The sequence below is a fragment of the Clytia hemisphaerica genome, unplaced genomic scaffold, assembly GCF_902728285.1.
Source record: "Clytia hemisphaerica strain Z4C2 unplaced genomic scaffold, Clytia hemisphaerica genome assembly, whole genome shotgun sequence".
Lineage (NCBI taxonomy): Eukaryota > Metazoa > Cnidaria > Hydrozoa > Leptothecata > Clytiidae > Clytia > Clytia hemisphaerica.
Genome location: NW_027103917.1, coordinates 2,502,704 through 2,529,796, shown reverse-complemented (window position 1 = coordinate 2,529,796; position 27,093 = coordinate 2,502,704). Strand labels below are relative to the sequence as shown.

Genomic DNA, 27,093 nt, shown 5'->3' with positions numbered 1-27,093 from the left:
GTGTTCTTCTTTTATTCAATGATTTTTACAGCACTTGATTTCCGCTTTCTTCAGAAAATTGAAGATGAGAACAAACCTAAGCCTTAGGATCACCTAATATCGCCTCTCCTACAATCTCTATAATCGATTTTACTGATTACGACTGGTTAGATGACAATGAATGGATCTACGGTTGAACGACGACCTCTACGGTTGGATGACGACCTCTATGATATGATTATTTGCTACATGGAAATTTTGTCATCTTCCAGACCTTCGTTTATTTTCCCGACCTTAATGTTATAAATCAAAGACCAGATCTTAAAATGTTAAATTTTACACTACGACCCACTACGACCTCTATAGTCCGCTCACGACCTCTTTGCAATAGACGACGACATCGATGATTTCTACGGTGACCTCTATGAATTGAACGACGGTCTCCGTGCTTCGAATTTTTAACCCCGACCCCCCCTGATATATGTATGAGGGGGGTTTCGGCTCATAATTCGGTTGAAAACAAGATGTCGTGGTTGGGGGCGCCGACTCTCGAGAGTCGTCGTGGGTGGGCGCGGCGTCCTTCGAAGGTCGTCGTGGAACAGGTGGTCGTGGCACAGGACGTCGTGGGAGCCTCTCTTTCAATTTTTCTTTCTTCTTCTCAATATTTTCTGCTGTCCTTAAATATACGTAATATACCCACGCCGCCCTTCGAAGCCACCGAACAGTGCGGCGACCTTCGAGAGTCGTGGTTGGGGACGGCAAAATAGAACATATTTACGCAGACATTCGCCAAAATTAGTTCCCACCAAAATTAAGAATTCACCATTCGCAAATAATTCTCATCAAATTAAAAAATGTCATTCGCCAAAATTAGTTCTCGCCAAAATAAAAAAAAAGATTTATCGACTGTTCGCCCCCCAACCACGACCCGGCGAACCGTCGGTTCGCCGTCCCCAACCACGACCCTCAACGCCGCACTGTTCCCGTCACAACCACGACTTCGAAGGTCGCTGCCGTCGCCGTCCCAATCCATTCTCGAAGTCGCCGCACTGTCGCCGTCCACGCCAGACTCTCGAAGGTCGCCGGACTGTTCGCCGTCCCACCACGACTCTCGAAGGTCGCCGCACTGTTTGCCGTGCCCCAACCACGACTCTCGAAGGTCGCCGGACTGTTCGCCGTCCCCAACCACGACTCTCGAAGGTCGCCGCACTGTTCGGTGGCTCTCGAAGGGCGGAGTGGGTATATTAGGTGATATTTTAAGGACCAGCTAGAAAATATTGAGAAATAGAAGAACAGAAGAAATTGACGTCCTGTGCCACGACGACCTTCGAAGGACGCCGCTCCCACCCACGACGACTCTCGAGAGTCGGCGCCCCCAACCACGACATCCTTCAAAAGACGGCGCCCCAACCACGACTTCTTGTTTTCAACCGAATTATGAGCCAAAACCCCCCTCACATATATGAAGGCGCATAAGAGGGTGTGCATGAAGAAGGGTGAGATTTGCAGCCACCCGTAGTGCAAAGGCACTGTGTGAGGCCATTGGTGCCGAAAAGAAGGGCCGTATGAAATGCGGCAATCTCATTGGTGGAAATTTCATCTTCATAAACAGTCCGCGAAAGATACCAGATAGATACTTTCGTTTTTGTATTGTTGCAGATTTTGGGTACCCAAACCAAACTTCCCATTCTCACAGAGAAGAATACCTGCAATGTGTTGTGTCAACTTGTCAGCATTTTATTGTAATTTTGCAAAGGTAACTATAATAAAGGGAAGACTAGCCTAGTCCTTCTAATCCTGATATACTGTACTTACCTATAACAATCCCAAACACCAAAGTTTCCTCACTGGCAACAGGTTGAATTTCTAAACTAAATCATGATATAAATTTTGAGCTAAATAAAACCAGATACATAGCTATGAAATTTTTCCTTGGGTAGTTAGCTAAGTACAGTAGCAGCATAAGTCTGGACTCTAAATTAAAACATCTTTCAATCGATAGCTGTTCTAAAGTAAAGGCTCTTATTGATATTGAAAGTTTATCGTGCCTTGGATCACAAGATTTACGTTTGGCTACTGATTCTTCTCCCGGATCATCAGGCAATGTGGAGGATGTTTTCCCCACTATTTGTATTAATAGACCTTTTTTCAAAGAGGCAACCCTGTTGAATAATTATGTAGTCCAGCCATACAAACAATGATACACCAAAGCATAATTACTGTTTCATATGCATGCATATTGTAATAATTATGCATGGGTGTATCTTTGTTTTTCTGCTGGACTAGATAATTATTCAACAGGGTGGCCTCTTTGAAAAAAGGTCTATAGCTCTACTATTATCTGAATTTTAGACGGGGGGGGGGGGGGAGGACTCATCTTGTTTTTTTTAGTTTTATTTGCATAGAGCATTTATAATGCCTAATCGCACAAATTACGGAAAAATACAAAATGATGATGAAAAGGTTTATAGCTAAGAATAGATAAAGAGATAAAAAATAGAAGAGATAACCATGTATAGTAACTTGCTCAGTGGAGGAACATGCATAGCTCTCAAATGATAGACCTAGCTGGTCATTAAGATACAAAGTTAAATCAAAACAAAAATGGTAGAGTAGAGCTGCGAGCGGAGCTACGTAGTTTAATTAAATGACCAGCCAGGTCATTCATTTGACATTCATTTTCAAAAGATTTTCTGTCGTAAAGAGCCTTGTAAACATTCCAACAACTTCCATCGAAATGATCTATCACAGCTAAGTCTGCAATTTTAGGCTCGGTCCGAGGATTGAGCCGCCAGTCACCGAAATCCTTGCATTTGCAGAGGGTTCGACATGCAGCAAATGCAACAGGTCTAAAACGAAAGTGACTAAAAAACGTAGAAAAATGTTCCAGTTGATTATAAAAACATGCACAGATCAAAATTTTAACCCGTAGACAAAATTGTTTAAAAAGGCTAAAGAATCTTCTAAAGAGAAAATGAAAATGCCATTTGTCTTTGTTTTATATCATTTTCATTTTAAAGTTGAGATTTGTTAATTTTCGCTCATTTTGCCTTACACGTTCTAGCTCTTGCACCAGCTTGCACAGGGTCAGAAAAAATCGTTCAAACCATTGCAAATGCACACCCCATGCAAATGCAAGGATTTCCGTGACTGGCCGAGAATGCAAGCTCCCAGACGGGCAAAAAACTTTAATCCTTCAATCATTTTCTCAAGCGAAGAGTACGCGAAGCGATTCTAGCTTTACGATATGCTGCGGGATCATCAGTGGATAGTATTCAATTATCATTATATCTTTATTTTCATTCCTAGAACTTAATTGCAAAAAAAGGAAAAATATAAAAGTTGTGTTTTTTACTGCTCTATTCACATATATACTGAATTTGAAAGATCTTCTATGTGGCTTATTTTTTACAAACTTCAAAAAACTTTGTCCCGCTTTTGCAGGACTTAAGGTTAAGTGCTTACGTGCAGCATAGGTTACAACGTCCAAATAATTGTAATTCCCGTAATTTTTGTATGAAGATTTAGGTCTATACTGCCAGAACATTAAGCTATCAATAGAATTTTTGAATTCTTTTTCAGTTTTCAAATTTGCAGTTCTAATTGGTAACTTCAGGGATCCCATTCCTCATAAAATTCCTAAAATAAGTGAAAACTCCTAAAATCCTCCTAAAATTCAACAAATTCTCCTAAATAATTAATTACAAAATGTCCTAAATAATCTGCTTTTGCCGTTTTGTTTTGCCATTCTATTTCATCTATGCTTTAATTTATCTTGCCCTCTTTTAGTAAACAGAGTATAAAAGCAGTAAATGTGCCTGATTTTTTATTTTAATAAGTTGATAGTATGCTTTAGTTTGTTTTTGAGGCTCAACTATTATGACTAGTTTTATTTTGTTTGTGTCTTAGGATAGCTTAATTTGTTTAGTACTCGGGTAAGTTATTATGGCATGTCTGAAAAACTGGAAATTACCATAATTTTTAGCCGACAGAAAACGACCAAACAAATGACTGAACATGAAGGGCACTATGATGAAGTTTCTAACCTGATGTGTAACCTAATTGTTGTTCACTGATTTTCGTGAAAAACCGTAAAAACTGATTATGACGTCATAATCGATGACGTCATAAAAACTAAAAATTGAATTTCTCAAGAATATGACGTCATCGATTATGACATCAAATCAGTTTTTGCGGTTTTTCGCGAAAACGGCAAAAAAACAATTAGGTTACACATCAGGCTAGAAACTACATCATAGTACCCTTCATGTTCAGTCATTTGTTTGGTTGTTTTCTGTCGGCTAATGGGATCTTAAAATTATGGTAATTTTAAGACATGCCATAACTTACCCGAGTACTCATTGGTCTCCAAGCCTGTCGACTATTTTTCTATCTATTCAATTTTTGGAAGATCTCAAGACAAGATGAGTTTTTTGGTAACTAGCCCTCTGTTGAAATATCTTTTGTTACTTTGAATAAAATCAGTCTACATTGCTTAGATTACATCTCAAATTTGTCCCCAGCTTTTCTAACTCAAGTTGCCTTTTGTTAATATTTTTGATCTTCTAATATAGCAGTAAGTATGACTGGTGATTTAGCCATATTGAGAGAATTTCTTTTAGAACGAATACAATCTTGCTTTTTTTATAAGAATAGTGTACTTTGGATGAGGGTCAAGTATTCTTAATAAAGTGCCAACATTCTTAAGGTATTCTTACTTTTTTAGACTTGACTTTTTTACAAACACACAAAATGATCAACTTGAGAGTTTTGGACTTTTGAGTGAACAATTTGGTTAAAATTATATTTCTTCTTCAAAGCTTCAATTTTATCTCTAAAGCAAGCATTTTTTTTTGTTAACCAAATACAAAATGACTGTATTCTTATCAAATTCTGTGAAATTCACCCTAGAGGGTATTCTTAGGGTATTTTTAGGGTATTCTTAAAATTTGGCCAATTTTCACCCGGATACTCCTATAGAAGATATTCTTATAAAAAAAAAGATGGCGTATCTTTTTAAGGCAACGCCAAAATTTTTGGAAACTTTTAGCAAGGCTTCCTTAGTAGGTCTAGTTTATAGCCTCAAAAAATCTCAGTGGGCTTTTGAAGTCTCTTAAAGATATGATCGATTGAAAATTTGCTTAACTTTGTTGTTTTCTCCCTCTAAAAATGTTAAATCAAGCCCACTTAAGGGCTCTAAACCTTAATTTTTGTCAAAATATTTGTTGATCTTCTCTAGCCAATTTCATTGGCATTAGGGGAACACTAAAAGATTTCAGGTCATTTCCTCACAGATGACATTTTTGACGTTCTTATTTTAATTACAATATGTAAAAAAATGAGACTGACATCGTTTCCTACCATCCGACCATATTTCCAGGAAAGCTCAACATTACAGTTTATAAAAACGTTTTAGACTCATCAGAAACCTACTTGACAATATTTGCCTTTACCGCAAAAGTTCGAAGTCCAGTGTCTTGATTAGCTTTTACTTGTCTGTGCTAAGATTTCGGGGAAAATTTGGAGACTCAATTTGAGTTTTTCTGATTCCTACAAAAAGTCTTGAAATCCATGTAAATAAGCTTTCTAATGTATACTGAATAAAAATTCATTGCTTTCAAATCGCTACCCACAGAGTTTGATTTTAGGGGTAATTTTCGCTTATAGCCTATCTTTGAGACATGTATATGCAAAACATTGAGATTCAAGTGAAATTTCAGAGTCCTATTTTCTAGTGTGATAGATCATTTGGTCAAAATTTCATCAAAATCTAAGAGGGCGAGGTATCAGACTTTCTTTATTCTGAAGATTTAAAAAAAAAATGGCTCTTAATCCTGCCCTGAATGGGCTGATATTTCACATTTGTACAACGCTGTCTGGGTGGATGCTGCTGCCAACGAATTTGTTTCCTGACAAAGTATCAAATAACATTCGATTTGGATCTCCTTGTTTCCAGGTTTTGAGTTTAAGTGATTTCCTTAGATCGTTTGGGCTGACCTCTTAACTCCTCCCTACAAATCCAGCGGATAGATTTTCTCTGAATCATTTCGATTTTCTGGGTAAGGGATTGGTTATCAGTGGGATCACATACAGTGTTGGCATATTCCACCGTTGGTCTGATAAAAGTTTTATAACACTTCAGACGTGTTTCTTTGTCTGCCATTGACAGGTTCCTGTGAAAGAATATTCAGGTTTTATTTACTTTTGAGGTGGCAAGATCGATGTGGTTCTTCCAAGAGAGGGAGCAGTTTTGATAATGAAGCTATGAAGTTGCCATGAATTATTACTATGAAGTCGGATAACTTGCATCAGTGGATTAGGTTAGGTCATTCATTTGATGGCTATGCATGTTAGTCTCCACTGATGCAAGTTACCCAACTTCACGGTACATATCACCATACTAGCATACTAAGAATCTACACCTTTAGGCCAAAACGACGGTCTATTGCATAACTAATTAACTCCACACACTTCAGTAGATGCAAGTCAAACAAGCAGGAAATTAGATAATTTACCTATAAATAAGTTTTGATCAAATTGACACGCTAAGGCTGCGATTCTTCATGTACCGTGTCCTATAAAGTATTATGTCAAGTGTACCTCTCTTCTAATTTTGACACCCTTTTTCACAGATAGCCAGGAGATAGGAAATGGGAAGGTCGGAGTTGCTCCCGGGGGGGGGGGGTGCTGCCCAACTTTCAACCCTTACCGGGACTAAAAAGGAGAAAACAAGGGAAAATTTTGTGAATTTACCAATCATCAGGACAAATTTGACAAAATTTCAATTTTCCTGGTAAAAAGTTGAAATTTTCCTATTTAACCAACCCTTAGTGGGACTGAAATTTGATTTTTCGGACCCTCAGTAGGAGGGACGCTGGAGAAATTTAATATGCAGAACTGAGTCTATAGGTCATTCCGTTCTCCCAAACACATATTTTTAAGACCTTGCCATATGGACGTAGCTAACATTGTGTTAACATCCTTTTAACATTCAATTCAGGAAAAGAGCTTCTCGGGAGGGAGGTTGAAGATTGCACTTGCAGCGGGCATAGTTGTCAAGTTTAAAAATCCTGAATGCAGGACAAGAGTCAAAAGTGCAAAATTGAGCTGGGATATCCATGGGGGTAATGATCTCATAATTTTTAAAAATTGATTGAATGGGAAAGTTATAAAAACAAATCTAATATTTTACTTTTTTATCGTCAATCAATCATTTTATCAGTTTTACTTTGTCACTTCTACATGACTTTTGAGTGTAATTCTAATGAATATTTGAAAATGTAGGTCTACGAACAGCGGGACAAAATTTCAATTTTCGTATGCAGAGCACTTGTACTAATGTTGAAAATAGATTTTATCCCATTGATAGTGTATTATGTTATATGGGTGTTATATGTTTAGAGAGAGAGAGATAAACCTTCCCTTAGCACAGGGAATAGGCCCTATCCTAAGATAGAGATCACAGCGCTAGGTAGATAAAATAAAAAGCGAAAAAAGGAAAAATTATGCAAATAAGTAACTAGATAAAACTATCAAAAAATATGCTACTTGGAATTAATAATTTTACGCCAATCCAAACGATTCAAAGCTTTTTGATACCAGTCATTTTTTGACAAACCAACCTTTTTCAAGCACTTATAAATTCCTCTTCCATATGTGAAGTTTGGTGCTCCACGAGGGCGTTTCGATGGCACCCACGAAGTTAGCATTTTTCTGGGTAGTCGATGTTGATCCATACGAGCGACATGACCCAGCCAACGAAGTTGACGGCGATTCACGTACGAATCAACGGATTTCAGAGATAAACGATTTAACAGATCAGACGTTCTGATTCTATACACACGGGTGTGGAGCCGGTTCACACGACACATTGCACGTACACATCTAGCATGGAATACACGTAATTTTCGGAAAAGATTTTCGGTTAAACACCAGTGTTCAGCACCGTGTATATGTTTATACATGTATTATATATTCTGTTATAATATGTTGTATATTATTGTATGTTACCCTCTACAATAATGGAGATCTCATGTTTGAATTTTGAAGAGTCTCTTGATCTCCATTGTCCTCAGTGCACTCCTCATATGTGTCCTTGCTGGATGAATGGGCCTGAGTGACCTCTCTGCCATGTGGTTTTATAAGAGGCTGTTATATCTCCAGCAAGGATGAGTTGAAGCCTAACCATAAACAAAACAAGATGAAGGTACTTTGGAACTTATAGATTAACACAATCCTAGGTTGTATTAGGATTTATTCAGGACCAATGTAAATATAGTCGGTCAAGTCATGTACACACGCACCTTTGGTCTCTCATAATATTAAAAGATCTAAAACAGCCATCCAACATTAACTATGGGAAGGTTTTGGAAAAAAACAGTAAAAATTTAAAATAATTTTCACCCAATTAAAGTCTATTATCCTTGCAATTGCATGGGAGTTCATTTACAAAGGCTTTCCATACTCAGTGTAACTGAGATAGGTTGGCAAGGGCAACACAGCCTAATTTGTCATTTCTTCTGTTAAATAATCTTCAAATATGCTAGGAAAAATAAATGACCAATGGAAAAATATCATCTATCCAATTTTCTGCAAGTACAATTTTATCCATTTATACAATGGAACTATAATAGGTTATTAAACTTTTGTATTATTTACTTATTGCATTTGCAAGTGATTACAGTTGCAAATAATCCCATGCATTTGTTTATCTTCTTTTCCCTAAATAGTCAAACATAGTCAAAAATGGCTGCAAGATTTCCAGAAGAATCAACTTTGGAAGACCTTTATCATCAGCAACAACACCTGACCAACAGTGATGAAGGTTATGATGTGACGTTTGCTGACGAACAACTGGATACAAATGATATGACATGTGTCATCTGTTTGTTTATATTAAGAGAACCCCATCAAGCTGTTCCGTGTGGACATCGATTCTGTTGTGGATGCATTGATAAAGTCAGACAACAAAAAGGGTATTTTTAAATATTTCGTGTTGCATTCACCTTGCTTAAAATAAATTTTATTAGTTCGGTCTTTGTCTAAAGGAATGGTACGTTGTCCTTAGCTTTTTACCCGAAGGGATGGGAAATTGTCACTTCATACAATTCTATTCTATCCGGAACAATTGGCTTTTACAGTAGCTTTGCCTTTTCATGTTTATTTGAATTCCCTATTCAGTAGAAACAGTTGCTAGATTTCAGAAATCTCAGAAGCTTTTAAAGTCTATTCACGATAAGTGTGCACTCTTTTTTCTTTTACCTATAACTTTTGAAGGAATTCTTCAATCTTCATAAATAATATCATAAAGCTTCATAAAGCTGATATTGACAGACTACGAGAGCTAATTGATAACTGGCATATCTATGAAAACCGTATTGAAATGAAATTTTTACTTGAGCAATCAATTCCTAGCAGTAGATCTATTTGAATCTTTATAGATTAATTAGCAGTATTTCTAGTCATCTGATTTTACTCATGTCTTCTTGAGAGGCTACTCCCCTATACTAATTTTTTCTCGCAATTATCCAGCCAATTCATTTCAGCACAGTACTCTTTTGTACCTTTACTTCTTTGAGTTTGTTTTGAATTTAGTCTACCATCTTGCGGTTTTCCTCCCTTCCCCTGTTTGTTTTATTCCCAGCTTTCTCTCGTGAGTTCCTCACAGGGGCGGGACAATTTCGGTTGTCCGCCCTCTCTCTTACGTTCCCGCCTCATTGCTCGCATTAGCATTAACCTCATAACTACAAACTAGTACCGGGTGCGCCACAAAAAAGTTTCTCTCTTTAAAACTAATTTTCTCGAAATATAACATTTTTAAAAGAACCATTCTCATTTCATCGGAAAGAAGAAAGATAAACTTAAATTTTGAGGGGTCATTTATTAAATTTGATTCAGTAGATCAAAAGTTATGCTCAATTAAATCAAAAGTAGTTTCGAAAGTGCGCAAATCGTTACAAGACCTATCAAATAAACAGAAGATCATTACATGATGCATCAGTATTTCGTTTCAGTAATCAAAAAATAAATTAGCGTTCTAAAGACTTTTTGTTAATAAAGGAGGTTGTAATAACAATGGAAAAAATTCTGAAAAAGGCAAGAAATCTGGCAAAATTCAAAATACTCAGTAGGGTTTTGGGTACACCCAGCCTACATCGACTTTATCCGTCTGAACCAAAGATCTGAGGAAAATTTCGGTAAAAGTAAATTAAAATGATTCTGAGGAAGATTTTAAACCCTTTCGACCCTTCAGTTTCAAATTTGAGTGTTAGTTCGGAAAAATGCTCTTATCATGTAAAGGCTATGGCGTTGCCAATTTAAATAAATTTGATAGCTCGATTTTCACGTTTTCGAGCACTCTGAAAAAATTTTCTTCATTGACATAATGTTGATCTGATGAATCAAGAGTTAAGTTTATCTTTTCTTTCTAATGAAATAGGAATGGTTCGTTTAAAACTTTTAGATTTCGAGAAAATTAGTTTTAAAGAGAGAAACTTTTTTGTGGCGCACCCGGTATTTCTCATCGATTTTTCTTCAACAAAAACGAAAACTGTAAATATTGTATTAAAGATGTTTACTTTTTTATATATACCATTTATGGTGATTAAGGAGAAATCAAAAAATTTCTAAATAATAATAATTCAGTCAAAAGATATCAAACAAAGTTATAAGCTAATTGACGTCTAAAAACCCTGTTTTCTGCTGTTTTCTGCTGTTTTTGGGGTCATCACTTATTAACTTTATATCGAGAAATATTTCAGTGAATTCTCCATGATGACTCCTAAGATCAAGAAGCGCTCCAGTGAAGAAAGTTATCGCACTTTCTACAGATCTTCATCATTTTTAGAATTTTTTTAAAGACTTTTTGATTTTAAATTGTTCCACTCACAAATGTCTCTCCAACCTGCTCCAACGATACCAAATTTATGAAGATTGAAGAATTCCTTCAAAAGTTATAGGTGAAAGAAAAAAGAGTGCTCACTTATCGTGAACAGACAGTTTTAATATATTTTCCTTGAATACCTTTGACTGGCTTTTCTTTTCTGCTGAGCTAGCAGGAAGGTATTAAGCCAAGGTTTGACCCAAGTGGGGGGATTGAGTCCATAATTTTGTGCACAGTAGTTGAATGCTCTTTCTTGTATACATGAAGTTGTTTTTTTCTTTGATTTCGATGAAATTCTTCTCAATATAATCTGCAGCAGAGACAAAAAAGGCTGTGAATTTTAATAGAATTCAAATTAAATAGCGATTTTGTGCTCGTTTTAAAAAGATATTTCGGAGTGGAATTATTATCAAAAAATTGAAAATAATGGAAAAATGAAGATGATAAATAAAGAATCGAAGAAAATCAACTTCTTGTAGAATCGGGCAATGATCTTCATTTTTATATTAGAAAAAACTATTCGATCTTAATAGAGCATCAAGAATGCGGAAATTTCAAAAAATATCTATACAGTCAAAAATACAGCTCAAAACTTTTTCCTGGTTCACTTTGAAAAACTTCACTTTTTTTTGTCTTTTTAGATGATTTTTCAATCAGTCAATCAGTGATAAGCTTTTTAGACTATAATCTTCCGAATGAATAAATTTTTTTGGAAGAATTTTCAGATTGATAATGTACAAAGAATCACTTTTGTGAAATGATAATTATGATAGAAATTGAAGAAGTTGATTTTTTCTTCATTTTTCAATCTTTTTTGAATATTTTCTTTTGATAATATTCCACTTCTGTTTATCTTTTCAACAAGAACAAAACTAATATTCAATTCGAATTTTATGAAAAGTTACAGTCTTTTTTGTCTTCGTTGCAGATTATTTTGAGACTGCTACTTGACCTCATCTTTCTCTGTTTAGTTATCATGTATGTTTGAATTTTACAAAAATCTTTTTTTAAGGGAAAAGGCACCACTATTATGCCCAATAGATCGGTTAGAAATCACTGCAGTAAGTTTCTCCTTTGATTTTATTTACAAATCATAATTTTTTTACATTTATAAAGTAGGCTTAACTCCTCTACAAAAAGCACGATGGGACATAACTTTATACTTAATCTTTTCATTAACCAGACTTTCCCCGATGCTGGTCGAAAACGTGAAATATTGAACCTTGAAGTGAAGTGTACCAACATCGAGTCAAACAGCCCTTCTACTATATGTAATTGGGTTGGTGAACTCAGAAAGTTACAAGTGAGTATTCCGCTAGTTTGCTGTCATCAGTTTTTCCCTTTTCCCAGGAATGCCCTTTAAACGTGAAGTCTACATCGTTCGAGTGTTACATGACATTTAAAATATTGATTCATTTGCTTTAATTTACAATTTATTCCTTCGAATCTAATAAAGGGTAGGAACAGGTAGGAAAAGAAGCTTTTACTGTAAAAATGTAATTAGAGTAATTCCAATGAGTAGTTTTAACATGCTACCGGAATATATTGAACAATTAAAAGCGAATGGACTTGTATCTGCTCTCTCTATCTCCTCTCCCATATATAACTTTGTTTCTATTCATTCAGTATACTTTCAATTCATAGGAACACGTGGAGAAACAATGCGATAACACACTGATCCACTGCCACCTTCAATGTGGTGTCAAAGTGTACCGTTCCAATGTATGTCATCATTTTTTTATGCTGCTCATTAAAAGCAGCCAGCGTATCTCATTTGCTTATACATAGCATTTTTAAACAAAAAAAACCGCAACTTTTTCGCTTTTTGGTGCCGCGCAAGCAAAGATTTTGAGAAATTCGTTTGTTTCTTCCGCTTTGTCAACATAAAGACGCCCTTGGTTTCACTATCATGAAAAATATCTTTAATAATTTGTTTTGTCCCCACGCCATGTTCTTATGTACCGGGGCTTCATTTGTATTTCCCCTCCCTTGCCTCTGCGGTGCTGTCAAATCAACAATGTATTTTTCTTTTATTTATTCAGGCGAATTTTCATCTGCAGAATGATTGTCCAAAAAATCTAAAAGATTGCAAATACTCAATAATTGGATGTCCTTTCAAGGTCAGTTTTTTGCTTTCGACGGGATTAATGTAGCTTTTGACCGTCGTGTAAGATGGTGCGTAAAGGTTCGCTTTCTTCATCCAACCTAGTAGATTCCAATGAAAATGAAAGAGACCCTTTTAAAAAGAATACCTTATTGGAACTAATTTCAAAAAATATCCGAAAAATTGCATTTCGCGGGTTTTAATTTTCGCGGTTTTTTCCATTCTGGAATTTTCCAACCTAGTAGATTCCAATGAAAATGAAAGAGACCCTTTTAAAAAGAATACCTTATTGGAACTAATTTTCGCGGGAACTAATTTTCGCGGTCGAAAAAAAATATCCGAAAAATTGCATTTCGCGGGTTTTAATTTTCGCGGTTTTTTCCATTCTGGAATTTTCGCGGGTTTTAATTTTCGCGGTTTTGCCTTTTTTTGGACAAATTTCTTTCATTTTCCTAGGGATTTTTCAAATTTTTCGATAAAATTGTAAAAAATTGTATTTCGCGGGAATTAATTTTCGCGGTTTTCGACTCTCAAAATTTTTCGTGGCATCAAATTTTCGCGATTTTGACGAAAAACCGCGAAAAACGCTAAAATTAAAACCCGCGAAAATTAGTTCCAATAAGTTAGTTGATGAAAATCAGTTCACTACGCACGTGACGATGATTGTGACGTCATTAAGGGATTTTCATAACTGAACTCACGTTAATGGGATTGTATTACAATAATTCGCAATTTCATGGTTTCCGATTTTAAATCGGATCATTATATCGGAAATTCTTTTATAAGTTTACAATATGATTCCGATTTGATTGACTTATTTAAAGAGAACGTTTTCCCTGATTTCAATATTAAAGTATCTGACCCCTTTCTGTAAACCGTAAGCCCTTCCTTCAACCCGTCATTTTCCAGCTAAATGGCTCATAAGCCCTTGGCCCTTTATTTTTTCAACATCCTTACACAAATAGCTATTATATACAAGGGTGTCTGGCGTTTTAAACACCCTATAATAGACTTAAATAATTCCAAAATAATTTAGACTAGTGTACTTACCCTTTTGAAACTTATGTACTGGCATGATTTCACTATTTGAGTCTGAACCATTTTTGAAAGCCTTTAGCCCTTCCTTTAGCCCGCCATTTTCAAGCTAAATCAATCATAAGCCCTTGGCCCTTCTTATTTTGACATCCAATTCAAATGAATAATTTGCTTTCCTATTGGTGGAGGGCGCCCAACCCACTCTTCAATGAATAAAGACTTTGTTTCTCTAAGTTTAAACCTCTTTTTGAAAGAAATTGAGTCTTTTTTATCTGCGTAGTAGCATGGATGGTTGACTTTTGTATCATGTCAAAAGGGTATTGTCTGAATCAGAACCCTTATTTTACATCCTTGGGCCCTTCTTTGAGTCCGCCGTTTTTAAGGTAAATTGTTCATGAGCCCTTGGCCCTTCATTTTTGGGACTTTGATTCCAAATTATTTTCGCACCCATGGGTGGATAACGTTTTGACCACCCTTACATAAACTTATACCATTTTAAAAATGTTTACTGTCTGGATTCTGAACCGTTTAGGTTAGCCGTTAACCCTTATCGAAGATATGAATATTACCATAATTCAGATATTAATAACGTCAATCTAGTCGAACCCAATTTCAATCTATTTTTAAAACCCTTCAAATTCCCTTGCAAAACCCGTGGAGCCCGTGGTTTGGTCCGTCCTTTTCGCTTGGATTTCCTTGTGGGCCCTCGAGCCCATCACTTCAGAGAAATAGAATATAACGACACCCTGGGGTGGTTGGGCTGGTTGGCGTGCTACACCCACCAAATTTGATCTTAATTTTTGAAATCCTTCAAAGTCCCTTGCAAAACCCGTGGAGCCCGTGGTTTGGTCCGTCCTTTTTGCTTGGATTTCCTTATGGGCCCTCGAGCCCGTCACTTCAGAGAAATAGAATATAAGAACACCCTGGGGTGGTTGGCGTGTTACACCAACCAGATTTGATTTTAATTTTTGAAACCCTTCAAAGTCCCTTGCAAAACCCGTGGAGCCCGTGGTTTGGTCCGTCCTTTTTGCTTGGATTTCCTTATGGGCCCTCGAGCCCGTCACTTCAGAGAAATAGAATATAAGAACACCCTGGGGTGGTTGGCGTGTTACACCAACCAGATTTGATTTTAATTTTTGAAACCCTTCAAAGTCCCTTGCAAAACCCGTGGAGCCCGTTGTTTGGCCCGTCCTTTTTGCTTGGATTTCCTTGTGGGCCCTCGAGCCCGTCACTTCAGAGAAATAGAATATAAGAACACCCTGGGGTGGTTGGCGTGTTACACCAACCAGATTTGATTTTAATTTTTGAAACCCTTCAAAGTCCCTTGCAAAACCCGTGGAGCCCGTTGTTTGGCCCGTCCTTTTTGCTTGGATTTCCTTATGGGCCCTCGAGTCCGTCACTTCAGAAATATAAGAACACCCTGGGGTGGTTGGCGTGTTACACCAACCAGATTTGATTTTAATTTTTGAAACCCTTCAAAGTCCCTTGCAAAACCCGTGGAGCCCGTGGTTTGGTCCGTCCTTTTTGCTTGGATTTCCTTGTGGGCCCTCGAGCCCGTCATTTTAGAGAAATGAAATATGAAAATAAAATATGCTTGTTGAATTTTTAAGAGGCCCGTGAAGACGGGCCTCATGGATTTCAAAGTCTATTTAGAATAACAAGAGGCCCTTGATGACGGGCCTCATAGATACAGGAGGCCCTTGATGACGGGCCTCATAGATACAAGAGGCCCTTGATGACGGGCCTCATAGATACAGGAGGCCCTTCATGACGGGCCTCATAGATACAGGAGGCCCTTCATGACGGGCCTCATAGATACAGGAGGCCCTTCATGACGGGCCTCATAGATACAGGAGGCCCTTGATGACGGGCCTCATAGATACAGGAGGCCCTTCATGACGGGCCTCATAGATACAGGAGGCCCTTGATGACGGGCCTCATAGATACAAGAGGCCCTTCGTGACGGGCCTTGCGTATTTATCAAGTATTACATGTTATTCTATGGAACTAATTCAAATGATTTCGAAATGCTTTCAAAGAAACGACGGGTCGAAGGGCTCATAAGCAATATAGGCTAAAATAGAAGGGCCTCTCACGGGCCCAACACGGACTAAGACTTTGAATTCAGAAATGTCAAAGTTTAAGTTCTTAAAATGAAGGGCCCAAGGACTTGTAACCAATTTTGCTTGAAAACGACGGTCTCAAAGAAGGGCTCAAGGATTTACAAAAAGGGCTCAAATTTTGAGAGATTTACATAAAATTTCTAAGTTCAAATGGGTGGAACGCCAGCGCCTTCCACCCTTTTTGTTAATGTCAAGATCACAAAAATGAAGGGCCCAAGGGCCTGTAACCAATTTTGCTTGAAAACAACGGTCTCAAAGAAGGGCTCAAGGATTAACAACAAGGGATCAAATTTTGAGAGATTTACATAAAATTTCTAAGTTCAAATGGGTGGAACGCCAACGCCTTCCACCCTTTTTCTTAATGTCAAGATCCCAAAAATGAAGGGCCCAAGGGCCTGTAACCTATTTTGCTTGAAAACGACGGTCTCAAAGAAGGACTCAAGGTTTAACAACAAGTTCAAATGGGTGGAACGCCAACGCTTGTTGGGTCGGATTCAACTATTGAGATCATCTGAAATATTTTAAGCTTGACAAGGCAAGACATTCAAAAAGTGTCAAATCTTTTTTAAACTATCAAGTCTAATAGAGGGTGGTTAAAACACCTAACACCCTTTGGTATAATAATCAATTCGAAAAGGATGAGTAAAGATCAATTTAACGGCTCAGAGATAAGGGGTCAAACTCAAATATTGAAACCATCTAAAATATTATAAGTTTTGAAAGGGTGCATACATACACACAGTCTAAATCATTTTGAATTAGATTAAGTCCATTAAAGGGTGGTTGAAACTCCAGACACCTTTTGGTCTATTAAGAATTTTTGAAGAGATGCTCAAAAAATGAAGGACTAAGGGCTTATGATCGATTTAGCTAGAAAATCACGGGCTTTAGAAAGGGCTAACGGCTTACAGAAAGGGTTCATACTCAAATAGTCATCTGAGTACATACATTTCGAAAGGGTAAATACTTTAGTCTAAATCATTTTGGAATTTTTAATTCTATTATAGGGTGGCTAAAATGCCAACCACCCTTGGGTGTAGTAATGAATTTGGGAAGGGTGTTCAAAAAGTGAAAGGCCAAATGCTTGTGAATGATTTTGCTTGAAAATGACCGGTTGAAGGAATGGCTAAAGACTTACAGAAAAGGTTCAGACTGATATAGTGAAATCATCTGAAAAAAGACTAAGATTGAAAAAGTTGAGTATTTGCCATTATTCTCAAAATCATTTGAAATTATTTAAGTCCATTGTAGGTTGGTTAAAACGCCAGAAACCCAAGGGTTTATGAATGATTTAGCTTGAAAATAACGGTTTGAAAAAAGGGTTAAAGGCTTACAAAAGGGGTTGAGAATCAAATGTCGAGATCATCTGAAATAATTAAAGAGTTTAGTTTAGAAGGGCTAAATTTTGGTGTGGTGTACCCATCAGTTCCAATCATTCTAAAAAAAGTCCATAAGAGGGTGATTAAAACGCCATACACCCTGGGGTGTAATAATCAATTTAGCAAAGATGTTCAAAAAATGAAGAGTCAAGGGCTTATGGCTGATATAGGTTGAAAATGACGGGTTGAAGGAAGGGCTAAAGGTTTACTGAAAGGGTTCAGACTCAAATAGTGACATCATCTGAAATATTTTAAATTTCGAAAGGATGCATATATACACGAGTCTATTTTATTTTGGAAAAGGGTTCTTAAACCAGTACTGAATAGTCTACACCTTTTTTTATCATAAATCAATAATTCTAAAATGATTGATGTGATCTGATAATTAATCAAAAATTGGTAGTATGAAAGCCAAAACAATGTCAATTCCTCATTTAGATATTTGATTCACACATTGACGAGACTTATACAGTTGATGAATACATCAGGCATTTTAAAAAGAGAGTAACAATACGATTTTGATTACATTATTATCAATTCTAGTACTCTAATTTAGGTAAAAACATAAATCCCCATATTGTCATAACAGTGAAGGCTTTGATAGGATTGTTAGTGCAAAATTGCAACTACCATGCTCAGGTAAAGACACCCATTTTCTAGATTTTATTCAAATTCATTCATGTTGGTGAAAAGCTCAATGATAAAAAAGCTTTTAATAAGCTCAAATTTATGACAGAAAATTCAGTACTATACTATTATTTCAACTTTCAGTAAAGAAGCCAAAATTTTGATCAACAGAATGAAAAAAAAACAATGATTTAAATGTACCTTTTTTATGCATAATGACTTGATATATTACAATGCTATTCTTATATACAAACTGAATAGAGCAATAAAAGAACCCTATACTAATATGATGAAAACTGCAATTATGACATTGAATATGGTATAAATATTTTTGGATTTTACTAATCATGTTATCAATTTATGTGGATAATTTACCTTTTATTCATGTTAACTTCTAGGACTGAAAAGTTAATTATTGTTCTCATTAGGTTTCAATCTTTCCGAATTGAATTAAACCGAAACTAATTAAAAGACCTTCAAAAGTCAAAAAGCAATGTGAAATCAGTGCATTTAATACTTCTAAGGTTGCAGGCTAGATTTTTGAGTTCAAATTGATAACATATTATTATATATGAAAGATATACTATATTATATAATCTATGATGTATAATATATATAATATAATATAATATAATATAATATAATATTTATTTAATATATATATATTTATATTATATTATATATATTATATTATATTTATATTATCTTATATTATTTATTATATAATTAGTATGATATCATATTTGATATTTTATATAAAATATTTGGTTTTTGAATCATTTCTTATTGGATTTAAAAGAGTCTAGCCTGTAATCCAATTCATCGGATGTTTCTGAAGTTAAAGGTTGGATTAATCGAAATCAAAACCACCGTTAAAAAAAGAATGTTTTGGCTATAGTACTTAGTTAACAGGACATGAAACATTACAGTATATATCAAAATATAAGTTATATTGTATAAATATTTTTTTATTCTAAAATCACTTATCAACTATGGTATATCTTATAATGGAAACTGTTTCTTGAAGGCTGCAGAGTTTGATCTTATCCTCAATGAATCTCTGGTCCTTGATTGGTGAAACTGAAACTCCTTGTCCTTTAGAATAGAAGCCCAAGCTGCTCGGCCATACTTTTGGATACCTAAATTCAAAAAATGGTCCTCTTCGCTTGTAAATTTGATATTCTTTGTCTTTTTAGTTGATGCATTTGTTTCATTTACATTTTTTGTCGCCATTATTGGTGCCATTGCTTTCAATGGTAGTTGTGAAATTAAGGGTGCTGTAGTGGTTGTAGGAGTCGAAGTAAAATCTGTTGATGTATCAAAATCATCATCAATTGGTTGGTACGGATCAAGATACTTAGAACAAGTGGGTTCTTGATTAATTTCTGTTGTTTGGTTGGCTGCAATTGGTGGGATTGTGGAAATGATTTCTTGACTTTTTTCTAACACTTTCGGATCAAAATTACTATCCAGATTGTTGAATAAATTAATAAGATTGTCTGTATCACCTCTTCCTCCTTTCGTCATTTTATCCATGCATTTTTTCCCTTCGATTGCCACCTGTCTTGAATGTTTTCTTCTTATAGTATATCTTGGCAACTTGTGAACTGTGTTTCTGGTCCTCTGATACGAATCTCTGTTCTTCAATTGATAACCTTTCACTGCTTTCTGTTTCAATGATTTGACGGTATCGAGTTGGATTTATATATCTCTGGATTGCTTGATGAACGATCATGATCATTGCATTAGTTAGTGACTGAAACTGAGTTCCATTCGACGATATCAACACATAATCACAACTAGGTGACAACCGAGGTCGAACAAATTCGATATACATGTCAATAATATCTAATACATCTTGTGTAAAAATCAATGTATCGAATAGGTATGTTGCCGAAGTTTTAAATTCAGTTTGATCGACAAAACCTTCATTTTCCTTGGCCTTTTTAATCATGTTAACAGTCAAGTACTGAAAGGTCATTGGTCTCGTACACTTAACTCTGAGAAACAATAAGGTAGTGATAAATCTTGTAGAGAAAACTAAATCACCTTTTGTAACAACACCGTTTTGTCGACAATTTTCTATTACTCCTTTAAATTTTGGTAGGTGAAATGGTACGACCTGCTCCATTTCCTCAATTGTAGCCCAACTGTCTTTTGCCATTAAGGTCTCTAAATCTAAGTTTCGAGTACATTCTACATTCTTTCTCTTTCGGAGGTTCTCTTTTGCTCGCCTTATGTAAACTTCAGTAATGGTAAAACTCCTCAAAGTAGCATCAGACACGCCACTCGCCTTTCTAAAATCTACCATGTCACCAATAGCTTTAACATAGTTCAATGAACCGGAGGAGCTCATCTTCCATGATTCTTCTAAAGTTTTCAAAAACGATATGATAATGCTTGCTGATCCAAGACAACAATCGACAAAGTCATAAGTAAAATCAATAGAGTCGTCATTATTACCAATAGCCTGCATAAAGTATTTCATTGTTCTTTTACCAACTTGTAGTGCTTCTTTTTGAGTCTTTCCACCACCACAAGAAGTTGTCAACCATTGCATGAAATCAAGGCCGATTCCTTCCTCAAGTGAAAATGAAGGTTTCTTGGCAGTGAATGCTTTTTTCCTATTGGTTGGAACTTCTTCAAACATGTTTTCTTTCTTTACTTCCGGTTGTTGATCAAAGTAAAAGTACCAAGGATGCTTATTATTGATGTGTTTGCGCAATCCTCGAGCACTTTTGTAGTCAGCATGTAAACAATGTTTCAATAACGGACATGGAAACGAACCTTTGTTGTTTGGTCGAATTTCCAGTTTTCTTCTTCCTTGCGCAGCACCCTCTAGAGATTTCCAATCCACAAGTAGATTTCGACTGACCTTCATGGTCAATCTGTTTTTATGATTTCGGAATCATTTGCAGAGTTTTTATAGAGACAACAATCTCACATTATTGATAGGGGGCTAAAACACTGAATTTGATTTGTCAGATCTTAAGAATAAAAAGTTTCTCCTTTGTTCAATGTTCAATTGTGTATTAGTTTACCCCCTGTTCCTTTTAGACCAATGAAAAATCGCCGCCATTTTGTATCCACGTATCAATGTGCTCTCACTTAAATTTGCGCGCTAATGGGTTATGTAATAATTACGCAATAGAACGAAGGCGTTGTTCCCTTTATAGATTGAACAAAATATGCCAGCAAGTAGTGGAATAACAAGTTCCATAAAAACACTGAACAAAATGATCACTTTAGTAGAGACTGAAATGTGTCTAAATGTAGTGTCCATTTAATTCTTTAAAAAGGAACAGAGAACAAAGCAGTCAATACCAATTTACAATGGAACAAAATGGACTCAAGTTAACAAATTGTTCCATTGATTAACTACAATTGAACAAAATGGTCCTTTGGGACCAAATTGTTCTGTAAAATTGTGTTCTCTACGCATTCCCTAAAATGAGGAATATTATAGAAAACAACTACAATAAGGTAGTTCAAAATCAGCTTTTTGACGAATGCTTTTAATGTAAATACTGTAAATTAAAAAAAAAAACACGCATTCGAAAATTGTATTTTATAATAGTTTTTTCTTCTTCCTTAATTTTATTAGGGCAACGATGAGAGGCTTTCCACTCATCTGTCAACTGGTTTTGATCATCACTTGTTTCTTCAAGTGCTCCGTCAAAGCGAAGATATCGACGCCAAGAATAAATCACTTGACGAAATGGAAATTAAGTTTCGCACTCAGGTAATCTTTTGTAAGAGGGATGGGGTATTGCGAGAGAAGATAATTCGATGCCCTGATTAAAACACAAAACTCAAAAGAAGTCATCAATAATTTCTGAGATTTGCGTAGGAAAATTATGGAACAGTTCTTGATGAGGGCTTTAGAAGCTTTACCATGAAAGTTGAATTGTAATTGCCCACATACACCTAGCCTGGAGATTCATGCTATGATTTCTTCTTTTATATACTGGTGGCGAAATGAATAGCATGGTTTGGGTTGTGTGACTTTAAAATTTCCATTTCCAAATGTCAGTTCATAATACAGTCAATTAAATTTTGTTATTCTTTCTTATCCAGTAAGCTAGGACAGCCCTAAATTTGAGATTTTTAACTGTTATTTTCCAGACCCCTTTATTCGAACTTTCCGGTATACATCAGGTTATAGAAATGCAGGACCATTCTCATGTCTCTAAAAAACGGAGATAAAGAAATATTATTGTGCGACTAGGAATTTACCTTTTTTCTTTTATCAACGCTGAAATTAGGTACAAGATATGGAAAAGAGAATGATCGCTCAATCAAAACAAATGAAGAATAGCTTCCAGAAGCAAATAGGTATGCGACTATTATATATCTCTTTGCATTTCTTTTCGAGTAGAAATGAACAGCTTCGTTGCCTTGATAATTTGAATTAACCGAATAAGGGAAAACCCATTGTCGCGAACGCTTGATCTTAGTTTGATCAAGTTTATTGTCTTATAGCTATATCCCGATTATATGCAAAGATTGGTTTTTCTATGAAGCCTTTCTTCAACCTTTTTCAAGCCTTTCTTGTTTAACCAATCGCCGGGCAGCGAGCCAAAAAAAACAGTAATTCTAATGCTTGGATGAAATAGCCTCAAAAAAGATATTTTCTTATTTCTTCAGCGGAGTTGAAACAAGAACACGAAACAAAAACAGACCAAATGATGGCCCAATCAAAATCACAAGAAGAAATCATCAAAACATTACAAAATGACGTCACTGAGAAAAGCAAACGCATTTCATCGTTAGAGATTTTCTCCGTGGCTCCAAAATGCCCTTTCGCGTACGTCATCGATAACGCTACGGAGGAGTTACAGAACGCCCGTGAGCGAAACACGATTCTTTACTCAGACTCGTTCTACTGTCTACACGGCTATAAAGCGAGGTTGAAGATACACCTCGATGGAATAACGGGGGTTCCTGTCACCAAGGGAACGCATTTAGCCGTTTATTTCCAACTACTTCAAGGCCCATTTGACGACAAGCTCCAATGGCCTATGCCATTTGGTTTTATCACACTTTCTTTATCAATTAATGAAGGGCCCAAGGCTATTGCCAAACAGAAAATCTTGAGACATACGGAGAGCGATGAAGTGCGACAATATTTTGTGAAACCGGTGAAAAGGGCCGGTGTGCATCGTGGGTTTCGTAAGTTTTTAGCACTCAAAGAACTACCCGAGGTTATTGATAATGATAAAATTAAGTTTGAGATTGATGTGACTCCTTGTTAAAATATGAACCTGTGATTGAGAGGGAACTTAAACATTTTTTGTCTTTTACACGGACGAAACTGTACGTTTTTAGTACACTTGGTTTGCTACATACACTACACAATCCACTGTCAGCCAATATAAACAGACAATATATTGACGGACTCATGAAAAAAGGTATACGCAATATATTGTTAGCTTGATTGGCAATATTCAACAAGTACCAAGTATCACTTATTCACTTTGCACATTGCGGCCCGCAAACTACAAATATTATATAGCCCTTTACAACCTCAAATCTGGAGATTGCTTTGTCAAAAGCTACGAAAATGAGTAAAGAATGAGCGCTTCCTTTTTTCAAGACTTGCCGGCAGAACTGTTTCTGGTAGAGAGCTATTATGATTTCGCTGGACGAAAAATACGTTTATGACTGAGTGACTTCAGTCTGACCTTTTGAGATAGGTTTTCTATTGTTTGTAAATACAGCATTGTAAATAACTTTCTTAAGATTTTCTAATGATTCAGTTTTTTGAGTTAAGTTTTAAAGTGAAATAAATGTATTGTAAATTATATACGGCAGATAATTTTATAGTAGTAGATTTATTTGTAATTATCTCTCGATAATTTTGTACAATGTGTCATTTCTTCTTGTGTAAAAACATTTTGCAATCAATATGAAATGAGAGAATATTTTTTCAGTTTTTGCTTTCTCTTCAATTTAGTGAAGTGATTGTCTCGACCGAATAGCTTGATTAAGGTATTCCAGAATTTTTCATATTACAGAATTTCAATCTTAAACAAATTCTGTTTTAAGTTCTTATTTTTTTCTAAGCTGAACTTGACCATACAAATCATCAAAAAAAACTTTACCATGTCATTTTTAGATACTAATAAAGGGATGAATTAGTGAAAAAACAATAATAACAAATATTTTTACACCAATGGACATTTGGAAGAACTCAAATGCTCAACGATATTATGACGTTATCCAAAGATTTACATTGTGTTTTGAAACAAAGATATCTTTCGACCATTCATTTCATGGTAAAGATTTATTCATTTTCCAAAGTTTATACTTATTTCCTCCTGATATAGTAATTCCAAGTTAGATTTTTAGACTTTTGATTGATTTTTATCTTAACCATTTAATTATTTCGCCCCAAATTTTAAAACTAGAGACGCAGATTGTTTTAAATTTACTGGTTCGTTGGTTTTGGACAAATTTCATTCTCACGGTTTTCTAATATTGTTTTTGTAAAAAGAAGATGTTAGTCAGAAACACATCTGCCCTTAAATCTTTAGTTCATCACTCAAGCCCATAATATATCTGCAAAATTAAAACTTCTAAACTGAAAACAAAACGCCTTCAGTGTCTAGTAGCCTAATTCAGACACTCGCGCTAGCAAAATTTACATTAGATATTTGTAAAATATTCTTTAATTTACATAAACGTTATTTTGAAAAATAGTTTCGAACTTTATTTTTTAAGTTAAAATATTTTTACAAAAATTTAATCTTCAAAGCAGAATTTATTGACAAAATTTTTACTTTGATCCACCCATGTTGCCAAACCAGAAAATGGATTTTTAACAAAACTTACACAAACAAGTCGAAATAGAAACCAGGCCAAAAAGATAACACTGGCTTTACTTCAATTGTAAAAGATGTGGTTTCTACGCCTGAGGAAAATTTTGTTATTGGAAATAATAAAATATTGTTAAAAACTGATCATATTTTCCACTGTAAAATATGTACAAATGGATTTCCTTGCACTCAAAGATAACATTTCAGCAGTTGAATTTGAACAGCTAACAGAACAACATCACTTTGCAGAAAGTTTTCACTGACGGCTGACAATAATTGAAGATTTTTGACAATGAATTCTTCTATGGTGATTGCATTTGCTATGTTGCTTGTTATTGGTTAGTGATATTGCTGAATGTTTTCACTTTAATAATTTAATGATGATTTTTCCCATAACGTGCTGTACTTTTAGTTGCTAAGAAATTCTCCTCTCGCTCAAAAAGCATTCTTCCACTTATCAGGGGTTTCATTGAAAGCAGTTTAATCGCATTAAAAGCATTTCTTCCCGATTTCGTTATTTCATGTATTTTTGGACCTACCCCGGTGGAGGTCCTATAAATTAACCTATGTTTGTTCGTCCGTCCGTTCGTTCGTCTGTTACCAACTTTTCCCAGGATTGAATCATAGGAATTTTTTGATTTTTGGTATAAAGGTGCAAAATGGTGGTGGCCAAAATGTGACGGAGCCCGATTTTCGAAAAAAAAATTTTTGGGCCAAACTTGGGCCAAAAAACGGCTAAAAAACGGGTTTTTTGTACTTTGTGAAAAATTGGATCATTAATTTTTTCTGAATTTTTGCATGAAAGTAGGGTACCATCATAGGTAAAAGATGGCTCAAGCAGATTTTTGCAAAAAAATTTTGTTGGCTCAAAAAACGCATGTTTATCTATAAGAATCACTATTAATAAGCATATATCAATGTTCTTATTCAAATTACTCAATTTTTTTATGAGATAGATGTTTTTATTGCTCACGAGGTCTTACTTTTAAAAAATATGTGTGTTTAAACATGCAATTTTGGTTGCTTGGCGTGTTTTTATAGAACAACTGGCCAAATTCGATATTTTTTATAAGCACATTATCAATTACTTAGGTATTAGCTTTTCTCGAGATTAGCTCTTTCATTCTTTATGATTTTTTGCACAAAGATGCATAACTATAAACCCTTGAATGTGTCGGAGCCCGATTTTCGGGGAAAAAAATTTTGGTCAAATCTGAGCCAAAAAACGGCTAAAAAACGGGTTTTTTGGACTTGGTGAAAAATTCGATCATTAATTTTTTCCAATTTTTTGCATGAAAGTAGGGTACCATCATAGGTAAAAGATGGTTCAAGCAGATTTTTGCAAAAACATTTTGTTGGCTCAAAAAAACGCATGTTTATCTATAAGAATCACTATTAATAAGCATACATCAATGTTCTTAGTCAAATTACTCAATTTTTTTATGAGATAGATGTTTTTTTTGCTCATGAGGGCTGAATATGTGTTTTAAGACACAAAATTTTGGTTGCTTGGCGTGTTTTTATAGAAAAACTGGCTAAATTCGATATTTTTTTATAAGCACATTATCAATACTTAGGTATTAGCTTTTCTCGAGATTGGCTCTTTCATTCTTTATGATTTTTGCACAAAGATTCATAATTATAAACCCTTGAATGTGACGGACCCTGATATTTGAAAAAAAATGTTTTTGGGCAAATTTGGGCCAAAAAACGGCTAAAAAGGGTTTTTGGACTTTGTGAAATATTGGATCATTGTTTTTTTCTGAATTTTTGCATGAAAGTAGGTAAAAGATGGCTCAAGCAGATTTTTGTAAAAAAAGAATTTTTTAGCTCAAAAAACGCATGTTTATCTATAAGAATCGCTATTAATAAGGATACATCAATGTTCTTAGCCAAATTACTCAATTTTTTGATGAGATAGATGTATTTCTTGCTCACGAAGTCTTGAATATAAAAGAATATTTCAAGGGCATGAAATTTTGGTTTCTAAACGTTTTTTTATAAGAAACAAGCGACTAATTTTAATAGATCGTCACTATTTGTGTTCTGAATGATTGTTTAACGGTCATGCTCACGTAGATATCAATTATGTACGTGTTAAATGCATAACCAGGTAGGTCCATAAAAGTATCACTTGTTCTTTTTC

At 35.3% G+C, this 27,093-nt stretch overlaps 2 protein-coding genes across 2 annotated transcripts in view; both read left to right on the top strand.

The window, feature by feature from the left end:
* The first annotated feature begins 1,610 nt into the window (after positions 1 to 1,610).
* Positions 1,611 to 24,041, top strand: LOC136809456 (TNF receptor-associated factor 6-like). The gene is made up of 9 exons (XM_067065989.1): positions 1,611 to 1,735; positions 8,709 to 8,954; positions 11,874 to 11,922; positions 12,045 to 12,164; positions 12,506 to 12,583; positions 12,904 to 12,981; positions 21,734 to 21,871; positions 22,395 to 22,464; positions 22,777 to 24,041. Exons 2-9 carry the CDS (start codon positions 8,725 to 8,727, stop codon positions 23,382 to 23,384), a joined length of 1,371 nt encoding a protein of 456 aa, XP_066922090.1. The 5' UTR covers positions 1,611 to 1,735; positions 8,709 to 8,724; the 3' UTR covers positions 23,385 to 24,041.
* A 204-nt stretch (positions 24,042 to 24,245) lies between these two features.
* LOC136809454 (EF-hand calcium-binding domain-containing protein 4B-like) overlaps positions 24,246 to 27,093 on the top strand; it is a 45,799-nt gene continuing 42,951 nt past the window's right edge. The window contains exon 1 of the mRNA XM_067065986.1: positions 24,246 to 24,407. The gene's annotated coding sequence lies outside the window, so the exon portion shown is untranslated. The remainder of the gene's footprint in view (positions 24,408 to 27,093) is intronic.